The sequence below is a fragment of the Aspergillus melleus genome (assembly GCF_016097325.1).
Source record: "Aspergillus melleus strain CBS 546.65 chromosome Unknown contig3, whole genome shotgun sequence".
Lineage (NCBI taxonomy): Eukaryota > Fungi > Ascomycota > Eurotiomycetes > Eurotiales > Aspergillaceae > Aspergillus > Aspergillus melleus.
This window is the reverse complement of record NW_025763372.1, coordinates 952549-971472: the sequence shown is the minus strand read 5'-3', so window position 1 is coordinate 971472 and position 18924 is coordinate 952549. Positions and strand designations below refer to the sequence as shown.

At 41.4% G+C, this 18924-nt stretch overlaps 4 protein-coding genes across 4 annotated transcripts; 1 reads left to right on the top strand and 3 right to left on the bottom strand.

Moving 5' to 3' along the window:
* Nucleotides 1–8427: 8427 nt before the first annotated feature.
* Nucleotides 8428–9102, top strand: LDX57_005351 (uncharacterized protein; the record flags this gene model as incomplete). Its single annotated transcript, XM_046087032.1, has 1 exon — nucleotides 8428–9102. One exon carries the CDS (start codon nucleotides 8428–8430, stop codon nucleotides 9100–9102), a length of 675 nt encoding a protein of 224 aa, XP_045942998.1.
* Nucleotides 9103–11628: 2526 nt separating this feature from the next.
* ADY2_2 (acetate uptake transporter family protein) lies at nucleotides 11629–13023 on the bottom strand. The gene is made up of 3 exons (XM_046087031.1): nucleotides 12291–13023; nucleotides 12031–12205; nucleotides 11629–11965 (listed from the first exon to the last, which is right to left on the bottom strand). The coding sequence occupies exons 1-3, from the start codon at nucleotides 12677–12679 to the stop codon at nucleotides 11630–11632; spliced, it is 900 nt and encodes a 299-aa protein (XP_045942997.1). The 5' UTR covers nucleotides 12680–13023; the 3' UTR covers nucleotide 11629.
* An 821-nt stretch (nucleotides 13024–13844) lies between these two features.
* Nucleotides 13845–15632, bottom strand: LDX57_005349 (putative AMP-binding enzyme; the record flags this gene model as incomplete). Its single annotated transcript, XM_046087030.1, has 4 exons — nucleotides 13845–14741; nucleotides 14792–14928; nucleotides 14985–15249; nucleotides 15318–15632. 4 exons carry the CDS (start codon nucleotides 15630–15632, stop codon nucleotides 13845–13847), a joined length of 1614 nt encoding a protein of 537 aa, XP_045942996.1.
* A 774-nt stretch (nucleotides 15633–16406) lies between these two features.
* Nucleotides 16407–17404, bottom strand: LDX57_005348 (SDR family NAD(P)-dependent oxidoreductase; the record flags this gene model as incomplete). The annotated part of the gene is made up of 2 exons (XM_046087029.1): nucleotides 16407–16909; nucleotides 16981–17404. The coding sequence occupies 2 exons, from the start codon at nucleotides 17402–17404 to the stop codon at nucleotides 16512–16514; spliced, it is 822 nt and encodes a 273-aa protein (XP_045942995.1). The 3' UTR covers nucleotides 16407–16511.
* Between the last annotated feature and the right edge of the window lie 1520 nt (nucleotides 17405–18924).

The window sequence follows — 18924 nt, the reverse complement described above, 5'->3', positions numbered from 1 at the left end:
GTTTTTATTGCAATTCTAGTCAATATCTTATTAAAGATTGTCCCGAGTCCGATAATCGCATTTATTAAATTAATTATACTGTCCGTTCTGTCTTGCCCTCTAAGACTGCTTCGTTTCTTAAAAGATGATTATTTGTTTTTGTATCATATCCTATATTCTAAAACTTGTCTGTATCTTCTTCAATCCAGATCCCCCAATCCCGCGCTATGCTTTAGCCAGAACAATTATACTTCCCAAACCCGAGCGAACAGTTGAAAGGAATTAGTCTGGCTTAAACCGCAGCCAGGCGGATCTTCTTGCGCGAATATATCAAATATTTGAAGCTGCTATTAGAGGATTTTCAATCGAAAAAGAATTCCAAAGAATTGATTTATTAATTATTTTTATTATTCTGAATCCTGAACAAAGCAAGATCGTTATTTATATTATGTTTGATATTGATTGTTTTATATCTCATGTTATAAATAAAAGTTGGATTAAAGCTCATTATTTAATTTTGTATCTCTTGAACAAATTTAAGCCTATAGTGAGTTTTGATGGTTGTGAAAATGAAGTTGGCATTATTATTTATTATATTCGCATAATCTTGAAAATCCATAATCATGTCGAAAAGGATATTTCATTTTTAATTATTTAGCTAGCACATTTTTTTATTATTATTGATTTATTATAATTAAAGATTTATAATCTCCGCATGAATTTTGCAGAACATATTTTCCAATTTTTTAATATATATTGTCAAAAGCATTGCAATATTTTAGTTCAATCTGTTAAGATCTGAATCTTGCATGATGTCTCTGCTCAAGTCAGATTCACAAACTTGAAGGTTCCCGAATCTCTGAGAAACTGAGATTTTTAAATAATCTTATTAACTGTTTGCGCTGCATACATTCGCAGAGAGATAAAATCTATGCTTTAACAGTTGAATAAATTGATGAAATAGTTCAGATTATTTCTAAGTTATTTGAATCTGAGTTTTTAGATGAATTTAAAGACTTTGTAAATGTCTTTTTTTTAAAAGAAATGAAAAAACTTTTTTCATATTGAAATTACAATTATACGATTATCCTTGAATCAAAAAAAAGATTCTCGTTCGAGTCATTTTACAGTATATTTTGAAAGGAATTTTCAGCATTTTGAAAATGATTGTTAAAAAATCTAAAAAAAAGATTTATTTATTTAAGTTCTTTGTCTGCTGCATCTTCAGTCTTATTTATAAAAAAATTAGACGAAAGTCTGTGTTTCTGTGTCAATTATCAAGTTCTAAATGTAATTACTATCAAAAATTGATATTCGTTATTCCTTGTAAAAAAGACCCTGAACAATCTCAAAGACATATGTTATTTTATCAAGATTGATATTATTAGCATGTTTAATAATTTTTGTGTTAAAAATGAGCAAAAATGATTAATTGTTTTTTAAATCCGTTTAAATCTATATAAATTTTTAATGATGTTTTTTGAATTGACAAAAATCCTCGGAACATTCCAATAATATATAAATGATATTTTGTAAGATTATCTTGATATTTTTTATATTATTTATTTGAACAATATTCTGATCTATAATCGCATTAATTTTAAACATATGAAATATGTCTGTCTAGTTCTTCAGAAGTTACGAGATGCTGATTTGTATGCAAAATTCTTTAAATGTGAGTTTGCAATTCTCGAAATTAAATTCTTAGGTCTGATTATTAATCGGAAAGACATTTAAATGGATTTTGTAAAAATTGACACAGTTGTTAATTGGTTCATTTTTATTTATGTAACAAATGTATAAACGTTTTTGAGATTTGACAATTTTTATTGTCAATTTATTAAAGATTTTTCAAAATTTATTGTCCCGCTTGTTGCTCTGATTTGAAAAAATGCTTTGTGAAAATGAATGTTTATCTGTTAAAAAGCTTTAAATGATTTAAAGAGAGCTTTCATTGATATTTCAATCTTGCAATTATTTGACTAGATCCGTGACATTATCTTAAAAATTGATGCTTTTGATTATGTGTTTGCTGAAGTCTTATTTTAATACAGAGATGACAAAATATTATATTTTATTGTGTTCTTTTTAAAAAAACATTTTTTGATTGAATGCAATTATGAGATTTATGACAAAAAATTATTTGTTATTATTTGATGTTTCGAAAAATGATACCCCGAGCTCAAAGAAATTTTTTTATTCATTCAAATTATTTCTGATTATCGCAATCTAGAATATTTTATATTGACAAAGTTTTTGAATTATCGTTAAGTCTGTTGATCTGAATTTTTGTTTTATTTTAACTTTAAAATTGTTTATCGATTTGAAAAATACAGAATAAAATCTAATAGTTTGATCAAAAGATCAGAAGATTTCATCAAGAAAAGGAATAAACATTTGTTACATCAAAGCCAAATTGTTCTAAAATGTGAAAATCTTGATCTGTTTAATCTAATTGAACGAATCAGCCCGCTTGAATTAATCAATTTGTTTGAATCAATCAATCAATCTGAATCAATTAATCCGTTTAAATTAACAAGCCCATTTGAATCAGTTAACTCATCTGAGAATCTCAAAATCTCACATGCAGATAAGATTCCTGATCGATTAGCTTCTATTATTAAAGTTCAAATTTGAAAAACTGTTATTTTTGAAGATAAACAAAGTCTGCAACTATCTTTTGAGATACAATCTCGTTTACATAAAATCTATAAAAAAGATAAAAAGATCCGAAATATTTTAAAGATTTTGATTACAAATAAAGATTATTATCCAAAAATCATTCTAACCGCCTGCGAGCGAAAAAACAGTCTTTTATTCTATGAGAACCATTTATAGATTTTTGACGATAATCAATTAAAAGCAGATCTAATTTGTCTGACTTATGACAAATCTGCATCTAAATATCTAAAAAGAGCTTGAACATATGAACTTTTATTTTGAAATTATTATTGATTCAACATGTATAAATATGTGACTCAATAAATAATAAATTGCTATATTTGTTGCCGCATAATTCTGTTTTGTGAAACAAAACAAGATATCTTGAAATCTTTATCTATATTTGAGCGCGTCTGGAAAGATATTTCTATAAATTTTATCATGCATCTGTCTGAGAGCGAGAACTATAACGCGATCTTAATTATTGTAGATTGTTTAATTAAAATAAAATATCTGATTTTATGCAATTCAATTGTCAATGTCTCAGTTATAGCCGCGATGTACGTGCAGCATATATAAAAATTATATAGATTATTCTAGTCGATCTTGTTCGATAAAGATTCTCAATTTATTATTTAATTCTAGAAATATCTGATCAAACATTTGAATATTATCAACAAATTATTAACTGTTTATTATTCTGAGATCGACAATCAGATTGAGCATGTGAACGTTATATTAAAACAATATCTGCGAATTTATGTGAATTATTTACAAAATAATTGGAATATCTGGTTTCTTTTGACTGAATTTGTTTTAAATGTCACGCATTCTAAATTTATCAAGATAATTCTCTTTTTTGCGAATTACAAATTTCATTTTCGTATAAGATTTAAATCAGTACTTATCAAAGATTATCATGATCACAATTGATCTGTTGTTCGAGATATAGAACAATTTGTTATTCGAATGCAAACTATTACAGAATTTGTTCGTGCAGAAATGTTATTAGCTTAGATCCGTTATATTAAACAAACTAATAAACGACGCTGTTTTGTCCAAAGGTTTAAAAAAGACCAATTAATATGGCTAGATGCTCGTCATATTAAAACTTTACGATTTAGCAAAAAGCTGGATTGGAATACTTTGGGCTTATATTATATTAAAAAAGTTATTAATTCATACATTTATTGTCTGGAACTCTCATCCAGCATGAAAATACATTTTATATTTAATATTAATTTATTTATCTTTGTCTGTTCAGAATCTTTGTTTAATCAACATCATCTTTTGTCATCGCACGTGGAAGTCAATAAACTAAAGAAATGAAAAGTCGAAAATATCTTTGATTTGTTTTGAAATTGTCGCGGCCGCAATTGTCGCCTAATCTATATTGTCAAATGGATCGAATATATGAATTCTATTGTTAAGTCTGCTAAATATCTTAAACACGCAAAACAAATCATTCAAAATTATCACCGCCGATATTCTGATAAATCTGATTTTCTTCGGTCTCACGGAATTCGGCCATAAAAGAGAAGCGTACTGTCACGGTGCAGATCTTGATGCCTAAAACACCTTTTAACTATGGCTTGGAAAATCATATTATCCGTTCCGGGATCTGCATATCTTTCTGCTTGTTTGAAGATCCTGTTGTAGCTTTTTGAACTATATCTTGTCTATCAGTCTGTATATAGCTTGACCCTGTAGCAATCCAGAGATACTGTGAGCTATTAGCCTACCTGCCTGCCATCAGCTCTACCACCCCCGCCAGCCCGCACCTTGACAGAAAGCGCGATGATCAAGATTTACATATTTTTGTCGGCGAGAAATGGGTGTTTAATTTTGTTGTTTGTTATGAAATCTTAAAAAATCGATATAGTTGTTAGCTTGATGTTAAAAGAGCGAAATGTAAGAATTCAAAGATTATTTAGATTTGGTTTGACTGCGTTCAACTTGCTATACGTGAATACAGAATTCTTGATAAAGACATCTTCAATTTTGATGAAACAGGCTTTTGTATAGGCCAAGTTGCTATGACTAAAGTGATTATTTGATTAACATGTGAAGGAAAGCCGTTTTTTGTTCAGTCGGATAATCGTGAATGAATAATTTCAATCGAGTGTATTAATACTGTTGATTGGGCCTTATTATTGTACTTGATTTTTAAAAAAGCTGTTCATATAGAAAGATGATATGAAAGCCAATTATCTTTTACATGAAGAATCAATTTATCATCAAACGGTTGGACAAATAATGAAATTAGTTTACATTGGCTTAAAAATCATTTCGTTTCGTGAATTATTAATTGTCAAGTCGATAAATATAGTCTTTTGATTTTTGATAGTTATGAATCACATTTGATATTCAAATTTGATAATATCTGTTATCAGAATAATGTTATTCTTGTTTATATATTTGCCGGATCATCGCATCTCTGTTAGTTGTTAAATGTTGCTTGTTTTGCGTTTTTAAAACAGATGTATTACGGCTTGATGGAATGCCTTATACATGCGAGATATTAATATATCAATAAAAATGATTTTCTTGATGAGTATTCAAAGATTCATTTAATGATGTTTAAGAGTATCAATATCAAGAATGTCTTTAAGACTTCAGATCTAATACTTTTTAAATCAAGCGAGATACTTGATCAACTCATTTATAAAATACTTAGCCGACCAAGCAGTGGAGATTCTCAATCGATGATTTCAAAAATATTTATGAATGCAAAGCAATTCAAAAAGCAAGAACTAAGGTTTCAACAGTTTCTTAATAACAACATGATTAATACACCAATGAAATCGGCGTTGGGCTATAGTTTTAAGGGTGCTGAAATGGCCTTGAATCAAGTGATTTTAATAGAACAGAAAGTCCAAGAACTTCGTTGGGCGAATGAGAAGCGAAACATCAAGAAGAGACGGAATAAGAAATAAATTGCAGACTTAAATGACTTCATTGTTGAAGAAATTAGAGAAGTTTTCTAGCGTGATCGCGCGAGAGATAAAGTTATTGGAATCATATCTGGTCAAAAAGATCAATCTTGCTGCCGGGCATCGTTTTGGTGTAATGAATGTCACAATTTAGGCTATATATGTACACGATGCCTTAATTGGATAACTGCCTGAAAATAGGCGATTTAAACAGCGATTTGAAGCTTCAAAAACATCATTTTCTTGTATGTAAATCAGAATTGTATATGGGCGGCATTAGCCGCGGAAGGGGTGGCTCGCTCGCTTACGTGGCTCGCTCGGGTGCCGATTACGTTAACGTAATCGGTAAGCGAGCGCCGCATGCAAGCGAGCGCCGCACCTCCACCCGATTTCCACGACTAGGTGAGATTTAAGCACCTTTTTACCAACAAAACAATCGCATTTCTATATCAAACTAATTACTAGGTGGATTAGGACATCTAACCCTAGTATGCCCCCGAATATGACAATTAGAACACTGCGGTGGAGCGCGTACACGGGGCCCAACTGCAAGAAGCCCTGGATCCCTAGGTCCAGTATCTTGAGCTTCAGAGATCTGATTCTCCTGCTGAAATCGCTCCTGATCTTCCTGAATAGAAAGACCCTCTGCAGCAGTAAGTTGCTTAGTAGACTTCTTCTTCTTTTGAAGCTGCTTCTCATTTGCAGCTCGTAAATCACGAATTTCTTGACGCGCAAGAGCTGCCTCATTTAAGACTAATTCGCTGCATTTGATAATCTTGTCCAATCGTACCTCTAAGAAAGAGGTAGGACTCTGTGAGCGTGTTCCTTGCTGCGTACGCCTTTCAAGAAGCTTTCTTTTTACTGTAGATGCCTGCTTCTCAAGCTGCCTAGTGATATAAGGTGTCTTAGGCACTGAATTGGTTGACCGACTGCCTGGTGGTGTAAGAGTTCTTAATTGAATATTCAACTGACTGAGCACTCGCTCTGGGTTATATGGAACTAGCCCAGTAACAAAGAAACCACTGCAGATATTGCTAGCAATAAAAATCTCTGTACGTGCCTTAAGAAATGCCTTAAGAAAATCAAGCTTGTCAATATGATTGATTCTAAGGCGCATCTGCTTCTCCACTAAATGTCCGTATGCACCCTTCAATGGTGAAAAGCAGCCAACATCTAGAGGTTGTAATAGATGTGATGAATGAGCAGACATACAAATAAAAATAATATTATTCTCACTGCATATCTGATCGAACTGAGGTGTCAGATGACTGCCATGGCCATCAAGAACTAAAAGACGATATTTCCCAGTTGTACGACTAGTAGTGGTAGGAATAAAGAGATTCTTAAGCCAGCGAAGGCTTATTTCATCACTAGTCCAGCCATTTGGGCTGACTTCAATCCTCCAGTCAGATGATAGATCACTCTGATACCAGCCCTCTATATAGACCTTTCTCTTGAAGATTATACAAAGTGAAAACGCCCATCCAGAAGAACTAATACATTCAATAAAAGTAACCCATTCCCGATTTCCTGGCTGTACAAGACGTGCTCTATCATAGAAATCAGCTCTAGTAACTACCCGAACAGTAGCTACTAGGCCCATAGCAAAGCCAGTCTCGTCAAAGTTGTAGATATCTTCAGATACAATCCCATGCTGCATTATAGTGATTTGTACACGGTCAAACCACTTTCTAATAACCTTAGAGTCTTCACATTGGGCACGCCGATAGTCGTATCGTCTAAAAAAGCATGTCTTCAATTCATCATGCCTTTGAACAAAATTGTAGACCCATTTCTGTCCGACTGATTGAAAAGGTGTAGTATCACGGGCAGCAAAAAGAATATTGGCCATTTCTCGTACATGAAACGGTCGGGGAGGTGCTCCACGTTGAATAAGCGATAGGATCCATCGTACAAGCGAAATCTCCTCATTTTGAATCATTTTATGGGAGTTGGCGCGTGTTTCAAGACGTGTTGGAATACCACTAAGCCGTCGACGGAGAATTCTCTCAGGAATATTAAAGATACGACCTGCCTCACGAATATTGCGGATTTCATCCTTTTGAATAACAGAAATCGCTAATAAGATCCTGCCTTCTTGCTCAGCTAGATTTCTAGCCTTTTGACGCGCTTTTGGAGGCATGGCTGGTAGTTGAATTGAGTGAGGTTTTCGACCGGAGCCAAAACGCGTGAGCTGCGGCGCTCGCTTGCATGCGGCGCTCGCTTACCGATTACGTTAGTATCTCTGCTGACAAAGCACGATCGGAACCGATTAGCCACTCGCGATACTCTTTTCGACCCCGACGTGGACGGCGTTTCTGATGATGCCTGTATATCCTTAATTGAAATCACATTAACTAACTTCGGTCCACAATTCACCTTTGGCGAGTAGGCGTCTTAGAGCACCTTCGTGAACAACTAATTCATAAGGTTGTGATGAACACATTCGTTCGGCTGGGGCAAATTATTCGACGGCCAATAGGTTGAAAGCTTAGGCGACAAATGGTTCATGTGTTTACGGCGGGGTATACCATGTTGTCTCTTTAAGCAAGCATGACTCGCACCTGCATCAAGAAACCCCACAATACGTATTCCACCGGATTCTCCTGGTTATCAAAACTGGACCCTTGTAAACCCCGCACCTGGAATGCTGGCACCGTAAATCGTAGGAGCCCTCCCTCTGCGATGGCCACAGAGGTTATGCCACGTCGGTATCCTTGCGATGAACCGCGGGCCAGGCGGAAGCGAGGGGATTAGTGAGATGGACCACGGGTCGCTGGGGACATCAAAATGCTATAAGTTAACTTAACACTACCAGCCTTATAGTTTGGGCCCACCAGAGATACCTGTCAATATGCCTTCCAAAAGCCAGACCTCACCGCCCATACCCACGTCTGAGGCCCTTGACGCAGGAGTCGTGAAGGGGTTTTTCGCTCAACTCAAGTTGTTGACTTCCACGGCCGGTTTCGATACTATTTTAGCTGTCCACGATGAAAACACAAAATTACGCAGCCAGCTTGAATCCAAGGATCTTGAGCTTGCAAAAGTTAAAGAGGAGATGAACGAGCAGAAAAAGAAGAAGGAAACAGCGCTTAGTGAAATGTTTGAAATCAATGAAAAAGAAAAGGGAGGGCATAAAGCAACAAAAGAACAGGTACTGTCGCTTCAGAAGGTTATCGTTGACAAAGATAAGTGCATTTTAGAGCGCGATAAAGCCACGAACGAACTTGAGAAGCAGGTGAAGAAACTTCATCTAGAGAATGCAGAGGAGAAGGAAAAGCTAGCAAATGCTGAACAAAACATCAATACTTTACAGCAAAGGATTCAGGACAAGGAATCCACCATCAATAAGATGAAGTCAGCGGGTTCAGAATTGAAGGAGAAGCTAAATGCTTCTAAAAAAAGAGTCAAAGAGCTGGAAGATGAGACTGCTTCTCTCAAAGGGTCGCTAGCGACAACCCAAGCACAGCTCACAAAGCTGGAGAGCTTCGCTGTTGGATACAATGAGACAAATGAAGACTCAGTGTAAGCCTACTGATTATCAGACCAAAGCCCTATATAACACTCTAACGGCCTTAAGGATTGAGAGCTTCATCGGCCTCTGGGACTACGCAAAAACGGAGATTAATGCCCAGTTAAAGACGAACCTTCCCGGTGATACTCTTCGGGTACGTTGGCTACTATAATAAATCATCTTACCGCTAGAGAACTCAAAAGGGAAACTGATATAGTCTGATGAATTCAAATGGCAGAATCTTTCAGCCTGGGAGAGACTCAGGCAATGCGAATTGGCCCGGATCCATCATATCCCTCTTCCATGCTCCAATACAGTGGCGGCAAAACAAATGCGACTTGCTGTCATTCTGGCTATTCTTGCGAGAGAGATTGACAAGCATATCTTCCAGCCAACATATCTCGCAACGGCGGATAACCAATTCCGAAAAGTACTCGCCAACCAGGCGGCTTTAGACAACGAGAAAGAATCATTCTGCCGGTCAATTATTCTATCAATGGATGCAGAGACCCAGGCAAGGGCATGTTTCGCGGGTATCCAAACCGTGGTTACGGCTGTATCAGCATACCTAGACGAGTTACTTTCCGAAGATCAGCGCCTTGCATTCCATAAAAGCCTCGGCAAAGTTGCGCAGAGGGCTGCTGATATCTGGAAGCCAGTCCAGCGTATGAGACGCAGATATGAGCCAGACTTCGAGCCGCCAATTGCCGAGGATGAATGTGAGGCCTTTGTGTTTCCCGGTCTCAATGATATCACAACAGAGAAAATCACCAAACCAAGAAACCAAAAGGAAGTTACGTTGGCTGTGTTCCCTCGGCTGTCGGTTATAGAAAACCACATGAGTACTGCATACACTGCTCTTATACAACTGAGGAGCTCGCAAGACCAATGGGTCGCTGCGGAAAACGAGATGGAAAAAGAACCGCCCAGTCCGACTATTGGACGTACATTCGACCGGCGAAGGGCATCAGCCAAGCTGAAAAACTTGTCTCTTCCAAATGGAAGTACACAGAGATCCAATGGGGTATAATATTTTGAATGATGTATGCAAATATTTGAAGGATGCATGTCTAAGTGGACGACACTAAATTGTGAAGTTTAAAGTTAAGTGAATGAATAGTATATTAAGCAAGAAGAGCCTACCCAAATTGAAGTTCCAAATAAATCCGGTCTCACGATTCACCACAGGCCACATCACGCCAGTGGGCTAGCAATATGGTGAGGCAGCGATTAACGAGATCCCAGCTGGCAAAAAGCTTGCCCAGCCACCTACCCCTCTCTACTCTTCGCTGAAGTAGGAAATTGAAATTAAAGCTCGATCTGGTGATCATAACGTACGCTGAAGGACAGCGAGTGGCCAGCTATAGTACATTTGGAGTAGTCATCTACGGAATACGGTGGGTACCTGCCGCAGTGCACCGCAAGGCACCGCAGCCAACCATTTCTTTGCCAGTTTATATAGGGCAATAGGCTTTGATCATAATTCATATGCTTCTGTTACCAGGGTAGCCTCAGGGGGCAATACAAATGACTTAATCCCTCTTGGAAGACCGTCTATTCCAAGTCTAAACTTATATAGCGTATTTCCTCATAAGAGGCTTCTCATAAGAAGAATACTCTCTCAAAACGGCTTTCTTAATCTAATAACCCTAAATTTAACAGATATATATAGACTAGCATTTGGGAATTCACTCATATAATAAAATGCATAAAACAGCCTATATAAAAAAGTATTTATATTCTATAATATAATAAAGATTATACTATTTAAAATAGCTTTATAGGCGCTAATCTAGTTTTATTTAATCCAGATAGAATGTTTAGTCAGCTGAATATTTAATTAAAAACTCTTATACCATTATCCAGTCAATTAACAAATTCAGCTTTCAAAACGCCTTATATAATTAGATAGTTTGGAAAGTAGGTCTCTATTATAAAGCTGCTACTTAAAACGCGTATACGTGAGCGTACGTAGAGCTCTTTATCTTCGCTAGAGACGCGATTTAATAAGCTTATCTTTATACGCGAAAAAATACGTGAATTATATACTTCTTGTAAGAAAAACTTCGAAAAAAGAAATACTCTACTAAGCAGCTAGCTATTACAGAGGAATTAGCTATTTAGAAAGATCTGGAGTAATTTTTACGCAAGAATAAGATTAACAAAGCTTAAAATATACTTTATCTAAATTCTGCACTTTCTGCAATTAGATTACGCGTACGAGTGCCTCTGCGGTGCAGCGATTATTATATTCTAAGATATAGGCGATTATAATGTCCTAGTTAGGTTTCTACATAGATTCTATTTAAAAATGCAATTGTTTGGTTGATAAAGCCTCTAGTATTTGGCCCGCGGGCAGGAATTGCAGCGGAGGTGGCCGCTCGGTAGTGAAATACGTTATATATTTAGTTCATATGATTCATTCCTCGTTCAAATACTCAGTGTAAGCACTGGTCCCATTCAAAGCACAATCATACCCACAATTCATCCAATCCGGCCATAGTTCCACCAACATAAAGCTCTCACTCCGCAAACCAACACCCTAAGCCCCCTGACCAGCAGCAGACTCCTTCCTCGCGCGCCTCGACTCCCTCCCCTTCTCCGACCACGGGAAATGCACCACCGGCACAATAAAGAAACTATTACTGTCGTCCGCAATACCCGCAAAAGCATTATACCAGGCCAAGAAGGAGCCCAGCAACGCGAAAAACCCGCCCGACTTCATCAGGTTCTTGTTCGGCTCGCCGTCGGCCCCGCGGTGGATATATCCCACTGCCAGCAGGAGGAGAGCGATGTCGACGACGAAGAAGAGCGTGAAGAATGCGAAGGTGGATTTGAGCGTGCAGAGGAGCATGAGGGTTGTGAATATGAACCAGCCCTATAGTGGAATTAGGTACGTTATATATTGGTATTAGGGCAGACTTGTGGAGGAGGTGGGCTTACCATTAGCATCAGGCCAAATGAGTCGTAGAACATAGAGGGCTTTCCTTCTGCGGCTTCTTCTAGGGCGCTCATGATTCCGAACCCACCGGGCGTGAAGGTGATGGCGAGTGAGATCCAGAATCCGCCATAGGAGGAGAGAACGGTGGCTCCGAATGTGTTTCCGATGGCCATTTCCCTGTTCGTGGTTATGCGTTAGCTTTCTATCATTTCCTCCTCTCCACTACATGTTGGCACCTTGAAGGGAAGGATAGGGAACATACCACATGCCAGCCAAAAGCTGAACTAATCCACCATATGAAAAAGCCAAACCGATAATAATATTCGGCTCAGTGATATATCGCACGTTCATCTCGATACACCCCAGCACAAATGTAGTCAAAGCGAAAGCACAAAGACCCAGGGGCGCAGGATTAGCCGTCTTGCGGTTCTTAGGGGATCGATAAAGACCCGGCTGGAATTCACCACCGAAGGCGGGTAGCGTGGTCTCTGCGGTGTTGACATGGGCGAGGGGCCCGAAATGGCCATAGTCAATGTGGGAAGAATAATTTGTTTGGGCGTGGGCCAGGGGAGGCGACGAGTCGCTGTTGCTGGCGTCGGTGGTGGTGTTTTTCAAGTCATATTTCTCGGGGGAATCTGTGGGAGTGGACATTTTGGCTGACGGGTACAATGTGTTCGAAAAGGTTGATGATTGCTAGGTCACTGATGGAGAGGGCCATGAGCTATATAGATCCATCCTTCTGGCCCCGTTGCCTCTCCAGAGACAGAAAATGCGGAGAGACCTCAAAATATCGACCAGATTCCCCAATTCCGCAAAGATCTTCCAAAAATGATGATGAAAAGACTCGTACCCAGCGGCACTTCTGTCGGGAACGAAACATAGACGAATTTGGTATCCACATACTCCACGATAGACGAAAGCCACAGGTAGTACCCCGGAGATCAGCCTGATAGCCGCTGACGATCTTCCACTCAGAAGCTGAGAGTATCCACCCTTCCTCGCAAATCTCGCACTTATGGAAAGTTAAATCAAGCGAACCCAATCTTGGCAGCATGGTACAGCCAGCGACTTTGGGGGTTCTCCGCATTTGATAACCCGGGGATGCGTTGATATGGGGCATATAGATGGATCAACATGCGGGGAAAGGAAATGTGGGATCATCACCACGAGTCTTCTTCTGCATAATTGGGTACGCTCCACCGGGACCCAAGGAACTAGAAACAATGTGTATGGCTTAGGATAAAGGTCCCTTGGAGTGAACGCGGGCCATTGGAGAGATCCAAAGTTGCGGATAGAAAGTTAACTCTATTTTGCGCAGAAGTGTGGGGAATTGCCATCGTCCCTTGTCCCGGGGATGGGTGTCGGCAGTTGAAACGATGAAAATGTCTAGGGTGGCCCGAAATTGCCTTTGAAGTCAATCTAAACTTTGTTCCTGCCGAAAATTGAAGCCGCTTCCGCCCTAGATTCCGCACTGAGGCTTGAGTTAGGATCTCTATCACGATGTTGCATATGCCGATCCTTCAGAGACCCGGTCAATATAGAGAGCTTGGCTTACTGAAGGCACTGCACATAATGAAGAGAGGTGATATTTTGTTTGACAGAAAATTCTTGTAATGTGCGTGGAAATCTAACGTGACAACGTAACCACTCATATTAGATTGATTAACGCGAGGATTTTCAGTTCTTGTTCATTCGGGCTGATCGTCCCATTCTGAATCAACAATAGTATTCTCTATGCACTGTGGGATAAGTCAACCAGTAAATTTAAATTTACCTGTGATACAGCCACAATCAACCATCCAACTCACCGCAAAGTCTAATCAAACAAGGTCGCAATCTCCGTCTCATACAGCGCCAGAGTCTGCAGCCGCGCCACACTCCCCTTGGCAGTCAAAATAAACGGCTTCTCTTCCTTCGCAAGGATCAACCTTGACAGAGAGAGCTTCACGCAGTCATGGCACTGCGCATTGACCTTTTCAATATACGGCTGGAGACTTTCCACCAACGCTGAATCGTTCTCAACACCGGAGTTCAACTCGACGAGAAGAACAGGCGCGGGGCGCCCATGCCCACCGATCAAGGCGACCTTGACGCTGGGATGGGCGATGATTTCCGGTTCTAGGAGGGAAGCATGCAGTCCGTCGCCGTGGGCCAGGTAGACGTATTCGTCGCTGCGGCCGATTATGGACCAAAGACCTTTGTACTTCGGGTGCTCGACCCATAGGTCATTCGTTTCAAAAGTGTCGCGGTCCGGATAGACCTGGAAGATCTGCTGCATTGCACATTTGGGGCGACGCACGAATACCAGCTCGTGGAGAGCATCCGTGCGACGGTGAAATTCGGCGCCAGAGTTCTGCTGAAAAGAGAGGTAGTTCCATGCGTCATTTTTGGCGTGGATGGTGGTGAAGTAGCCGCCTGCTTCGGTGCTGCCGACACAGGGGATCACTTGCGTATGCTGGGTTAGGAAATCGCCCGACCTTTTAGAGAGAGGGGCCCCGGCGTAGTGGATGTACTTAAGCTGACAGAGGGCCTGGCGGCCGTCGGACGAGAGACAGAGCGCGTCGATGAGAGCGGGCATTAGCAGAGCGCCGTCAATCTTGCCGTGACGGAAGATCTCGACGAGAAGCTCGGGAGATGGAGGTGATGGAGGCCCGATGACAGATGTCATGTGCACGAAGCCAGTCATGGCAAGGCTCATTAGCATACCCACGAACTATCAGTTGGTCAGTATGATGAATCGGAGGGTAGAGAGCTCGAACATACATGCAGCGATGGCAAAGGCGTGTACCATCTGCGTTGAGCATACTGATGAATATGAGTTTCCTCAATATCCGGCAGAGAGGCCGCGGTGTCGGCACCGGCCATCATCTGATGCGTATAGGTGATTGGCTTCGGGTTCCCTTTCCACAGTCAGCTATATCGCTTTCAGATCAGCAAGAGAACGAAAAGTACATACCTGTGGTGCCAGAAGTATGAAACACCATCCACGGATCATCCTTTCCCTCTTCCCATGTCTTCCCGTAAACTACGGGCGCGGCCTCCTCATCTCTCAGAAACTCTTCGGTATTCGGAACAGTGATTGTTTCCACATCCGAGACCGTCTTCAGGATTGTATCTACGGGCGCGGCCATCTCCACCGGCCTCAAATACAATTTACAGCTCTTCTTCTCCAGAATCCGTACCTGCGCCTCTGGCGTGATCAACGGCGAAGGAAGAACCATCTAATACTTAACAATTCATTTCTTGACTTTATTAAAAGACCAATGCCAAGGGGATAGACTACACATACCACTTTCTGCACCTTCGCCGCCGCAACGGCAAGAATGGCATATCGCAGATCCTTGGGCCCAGAGTAGGCAAAACATTGAAACGGCTCGGTCGTGGCCGGAAGAGCTTGACTGAGCCAGCGGGCAGCGTGGTTCGCGGCGTTGTTTAACTGCCAGAAGCTGATGTCTCGGAAGCCAGCGGAGAGATCGTCGTTGTTGACAGGCAGCGAGATCCAGGGATTAGTGCTAGGGCCGTCTTGGGCGCGAGATTCAATAACGCTGGCGAGGATGCGTTTGCCGTGGGTGACGCCGGGAAGGGGGAATGTAGTCGAGACCATTCTGCCGATGAAGAGATTAGAACGAAATCAACCGTGAAATGATACAAAAAGGCGAAAAAGGAGGGGTATCAAAACCAACAAACAAGGCTGGGGGCCGAAAGTCAGCTGTCTTTATACCCCGGGATTTAGTTGGACCTAGTGCTGGTTAGTAAGGTAGATGGATGTTGGCGGAGAACAGACCACCAGCAGGAAATGCCATTTCAGAGATATCTACATTAGAAATTATATCCTGTATTGACTTACTACGCTCATAGAACTTAAGTGTGATGTTGAATGTTTATGAGAACACTGTAGAATTCAGCATACCTTGTGCGTACTGGCTACCTGTTCAACGAACCTGCTAGTTTCATCCCATCTGGTCTCATTAAAACAAGTTAAGCAGGATGCGTCCTTGCCTCTTGCTTTGCTACAGTATCTATGCGATCTCTTTACGTCACACCGCAGACAGAAGCTGCTGTTAGGCGCTCTGCTACTGAATGTTTGCTTGGATATAGAGGAGAGGGCGGGATATAACCTCATTCTTGGCGAGTCTAAGCCGCAGGCCTGTAAAGGGCCTGCGAAGAATTCGAATCGATGGAATCGAGACTTGAGGGTGGGCTTTCGGTATATCGGAGGTGATGAGAATTGGGAAAGTAGACAAATGAGAGAATGCTTTGGTTCTGGAAATGCTTTTGACTGATTACTTTAGATTGACATTAGAGCTAGTTTCTGAGTCGATTCAGCCTCTCAGGAAGTGGATATCCCCCAATACCAATGACGAACGCAAAGTCCCCTGCCACAAGTCCCAACGCATCTTCTCCCATCCACTGACCCATCAGACCAGCTCTGGTCAATTCCAGCTCGCGTCGAAATTTCTGAGCGACCTGTATACTTCGTTAGTCAAACCACAGCCGGAAATTGAAGAGAGCAATACTGGATAGGACATACTAAAATACAGCTCCCGCTAACGATCGATTTATCGACCGAGCACTGCGCAATCGCCTCCCCCATTGACTGTGGCTTGTTCGTCTCGTATCCAGCTTTCTTCCATGGCTCGAGCAAGCCGGCTGTCAGACGCGAAGGGGTCAAGGAAGGCGCGATGGCCGTGAGACGTATGTTGTTCTTCGTTGCTGCTTTGTGTGCATCGCGGAGGAGGCCGATGATCGCGTGCTTGGATGTGGTATAGGCTGCTAAATCGGCTCCGCCAAAGTAGCCCGCGATTGAGGAGACCATGATAATAGATTTAGGCTCTGAAGTTCCTGGAAGAGACTTCATGTAATGCATGGCCAGCCTCAGTGCTGAGGCCAATAATTAGCAATTAGATCATGGCAACAATAAGAGAGAAGGGGGGGGGGGGAAAGCCACATACTGTTGAATGTCCCTTTCACGTTAACGTCAATAACCTCGAACGCTTCCTTAGACTCCATCAACTCCCCATTCTCATCTATCTCATCTAGCTCAAGGACACTCTTGGACTCCATGATCCCAGCATTCGCCACAACTGTATCGATAGAACCAAACCGTTTCACAGCCCGCTTAAACAGACCCTGCATCTGTTCCCAATCGACGATATCTACTGGCACGTACATCGCGCGTGAAGGGTGTGGAAGTGAGGCAATCAGCTTCTCCGCGAGAGGCTGAGTGGACGGGACATCAGCAATGACTACATTTGCGCCATGCTCATTGAAGATCCTGGCAGTCGCAGAGCCAATGCCGCCTGCTCCGCCGGTGACGATGACAGTCTTTGAGGCAAGACCGTTGAGGGCTTGCTCATCGAAGTCAATTTGGTGCATGATGATAGTGGACAATATAGACAAAATTTCTTGGGGATAATGACAGGAGAAGAGTCCAAGTCAGTATAGACTTGGAACTTGGTGCATTTTAATCCCCCATTTCCCAACGTCACATGGAAGAAGGATGGTGGGAGTGGATAGCTCGTATAGGCAGCAAGCGGAACTTTCCTGGACTTGCAGGTCCGAGGCAGAACGACGTGGCACGAAGCATGTTTGGTCGGTATACTTCTCTTTCTGGAAGCTGCCTCAAGTGGATCAATATATTAGGAACGGGGCAGACGATGATAATAAAGAGAAAGATTAGGCGAGGTGGCGATTCAATCAGTCGGTCATCTTTGTCTCCTCACATGCTTACATTCTTACTCGAAATGTCGAGTTTCTCTGCTTTCTTAGGCCTTCCTATTGGAGACTAGGGGCATCAGCCAAAGGTTATAGGGTAGCGTTGCCGACTAAGTGAAAGGACCTATTTCAGTATGACATAAATGTGATTGAAAGCTTTGTACAATGACATACCCCAAAGTTCCCTAAAAGTATAAATGCAGAGAAGTTGTGCGACCACATCTAATCAGCCCCAATAAGATTTAAGCTTATCGATGTACCTCGCCCAGTTGGGAAACACAAGTGCAAATCGTGACACAGCAGGGCATGGAATGTTGCTTTGACTCTCCAGAGTTCGTGCAGGTCGGGGCTGCGAGAACTGGGGCTGCGATGCAACATTACGAACTGGTGCACCCACGAGCATAGGGCTGCGTTACTGCTTGGCAACTTGTTCGACAGTCAATGTCACCGATTCGAGACGCTGTGGCTTGCTCGACGTGGCAGATGGCTCAGATATCCCTTTGAATCTAACATCCCTGAAGGCCTGGGGTACCCTGCACTCGTGAGGCTAGCTGAGTAGAGATCCTATCCGACTCTGACATATCCTTTGAGGGTTCCAAACTGAGCGTCCTTGGCACAAATGGTGGCTTGCACACGTCTCTCGCATTGATAGAATTCCCTCCAGAGAAGGCCAGTGGTGGTAATTTTGGCCGAGGCGTTCACAGAAGCGCATGAGTGCTCGATTTATTTTGTATCGTCCAGTCGGTGCTCAGTGTGAATTTTCTCAGCCCCATGAAAGCACGTCCACGTGGAGTCGAAATGGCGAACGGTGGAGTCGTATGTGGTTTTATCCTAGCTCCATGCTAATAATATCCGGGATCTAGAACATCTATTCCCCTCCAAAGCCATGCCATCGGCCGGACTTGGATGCGTTGTATCAGAGTGATGCACTACTCGAGAAAACAGGGTCAAAATAAATCTGCTATATCCCATGACCATTGGGAACATGAATAATGAGAGAGGCTGGAAATATAGCTAATTTATATCAACAGGACCACTCCGGAGACACATGCCAAAAGGAAATGAGAAGAAAATATGCGAAAGCCCAGAGGTTCAGCCAGCCACTCTTGGACAACATCGCCTCCCCGCCTTGTTTCTTGGGCAGTGATTGATTGGAAGCCGCGGAAGGTTAATATCGCAGC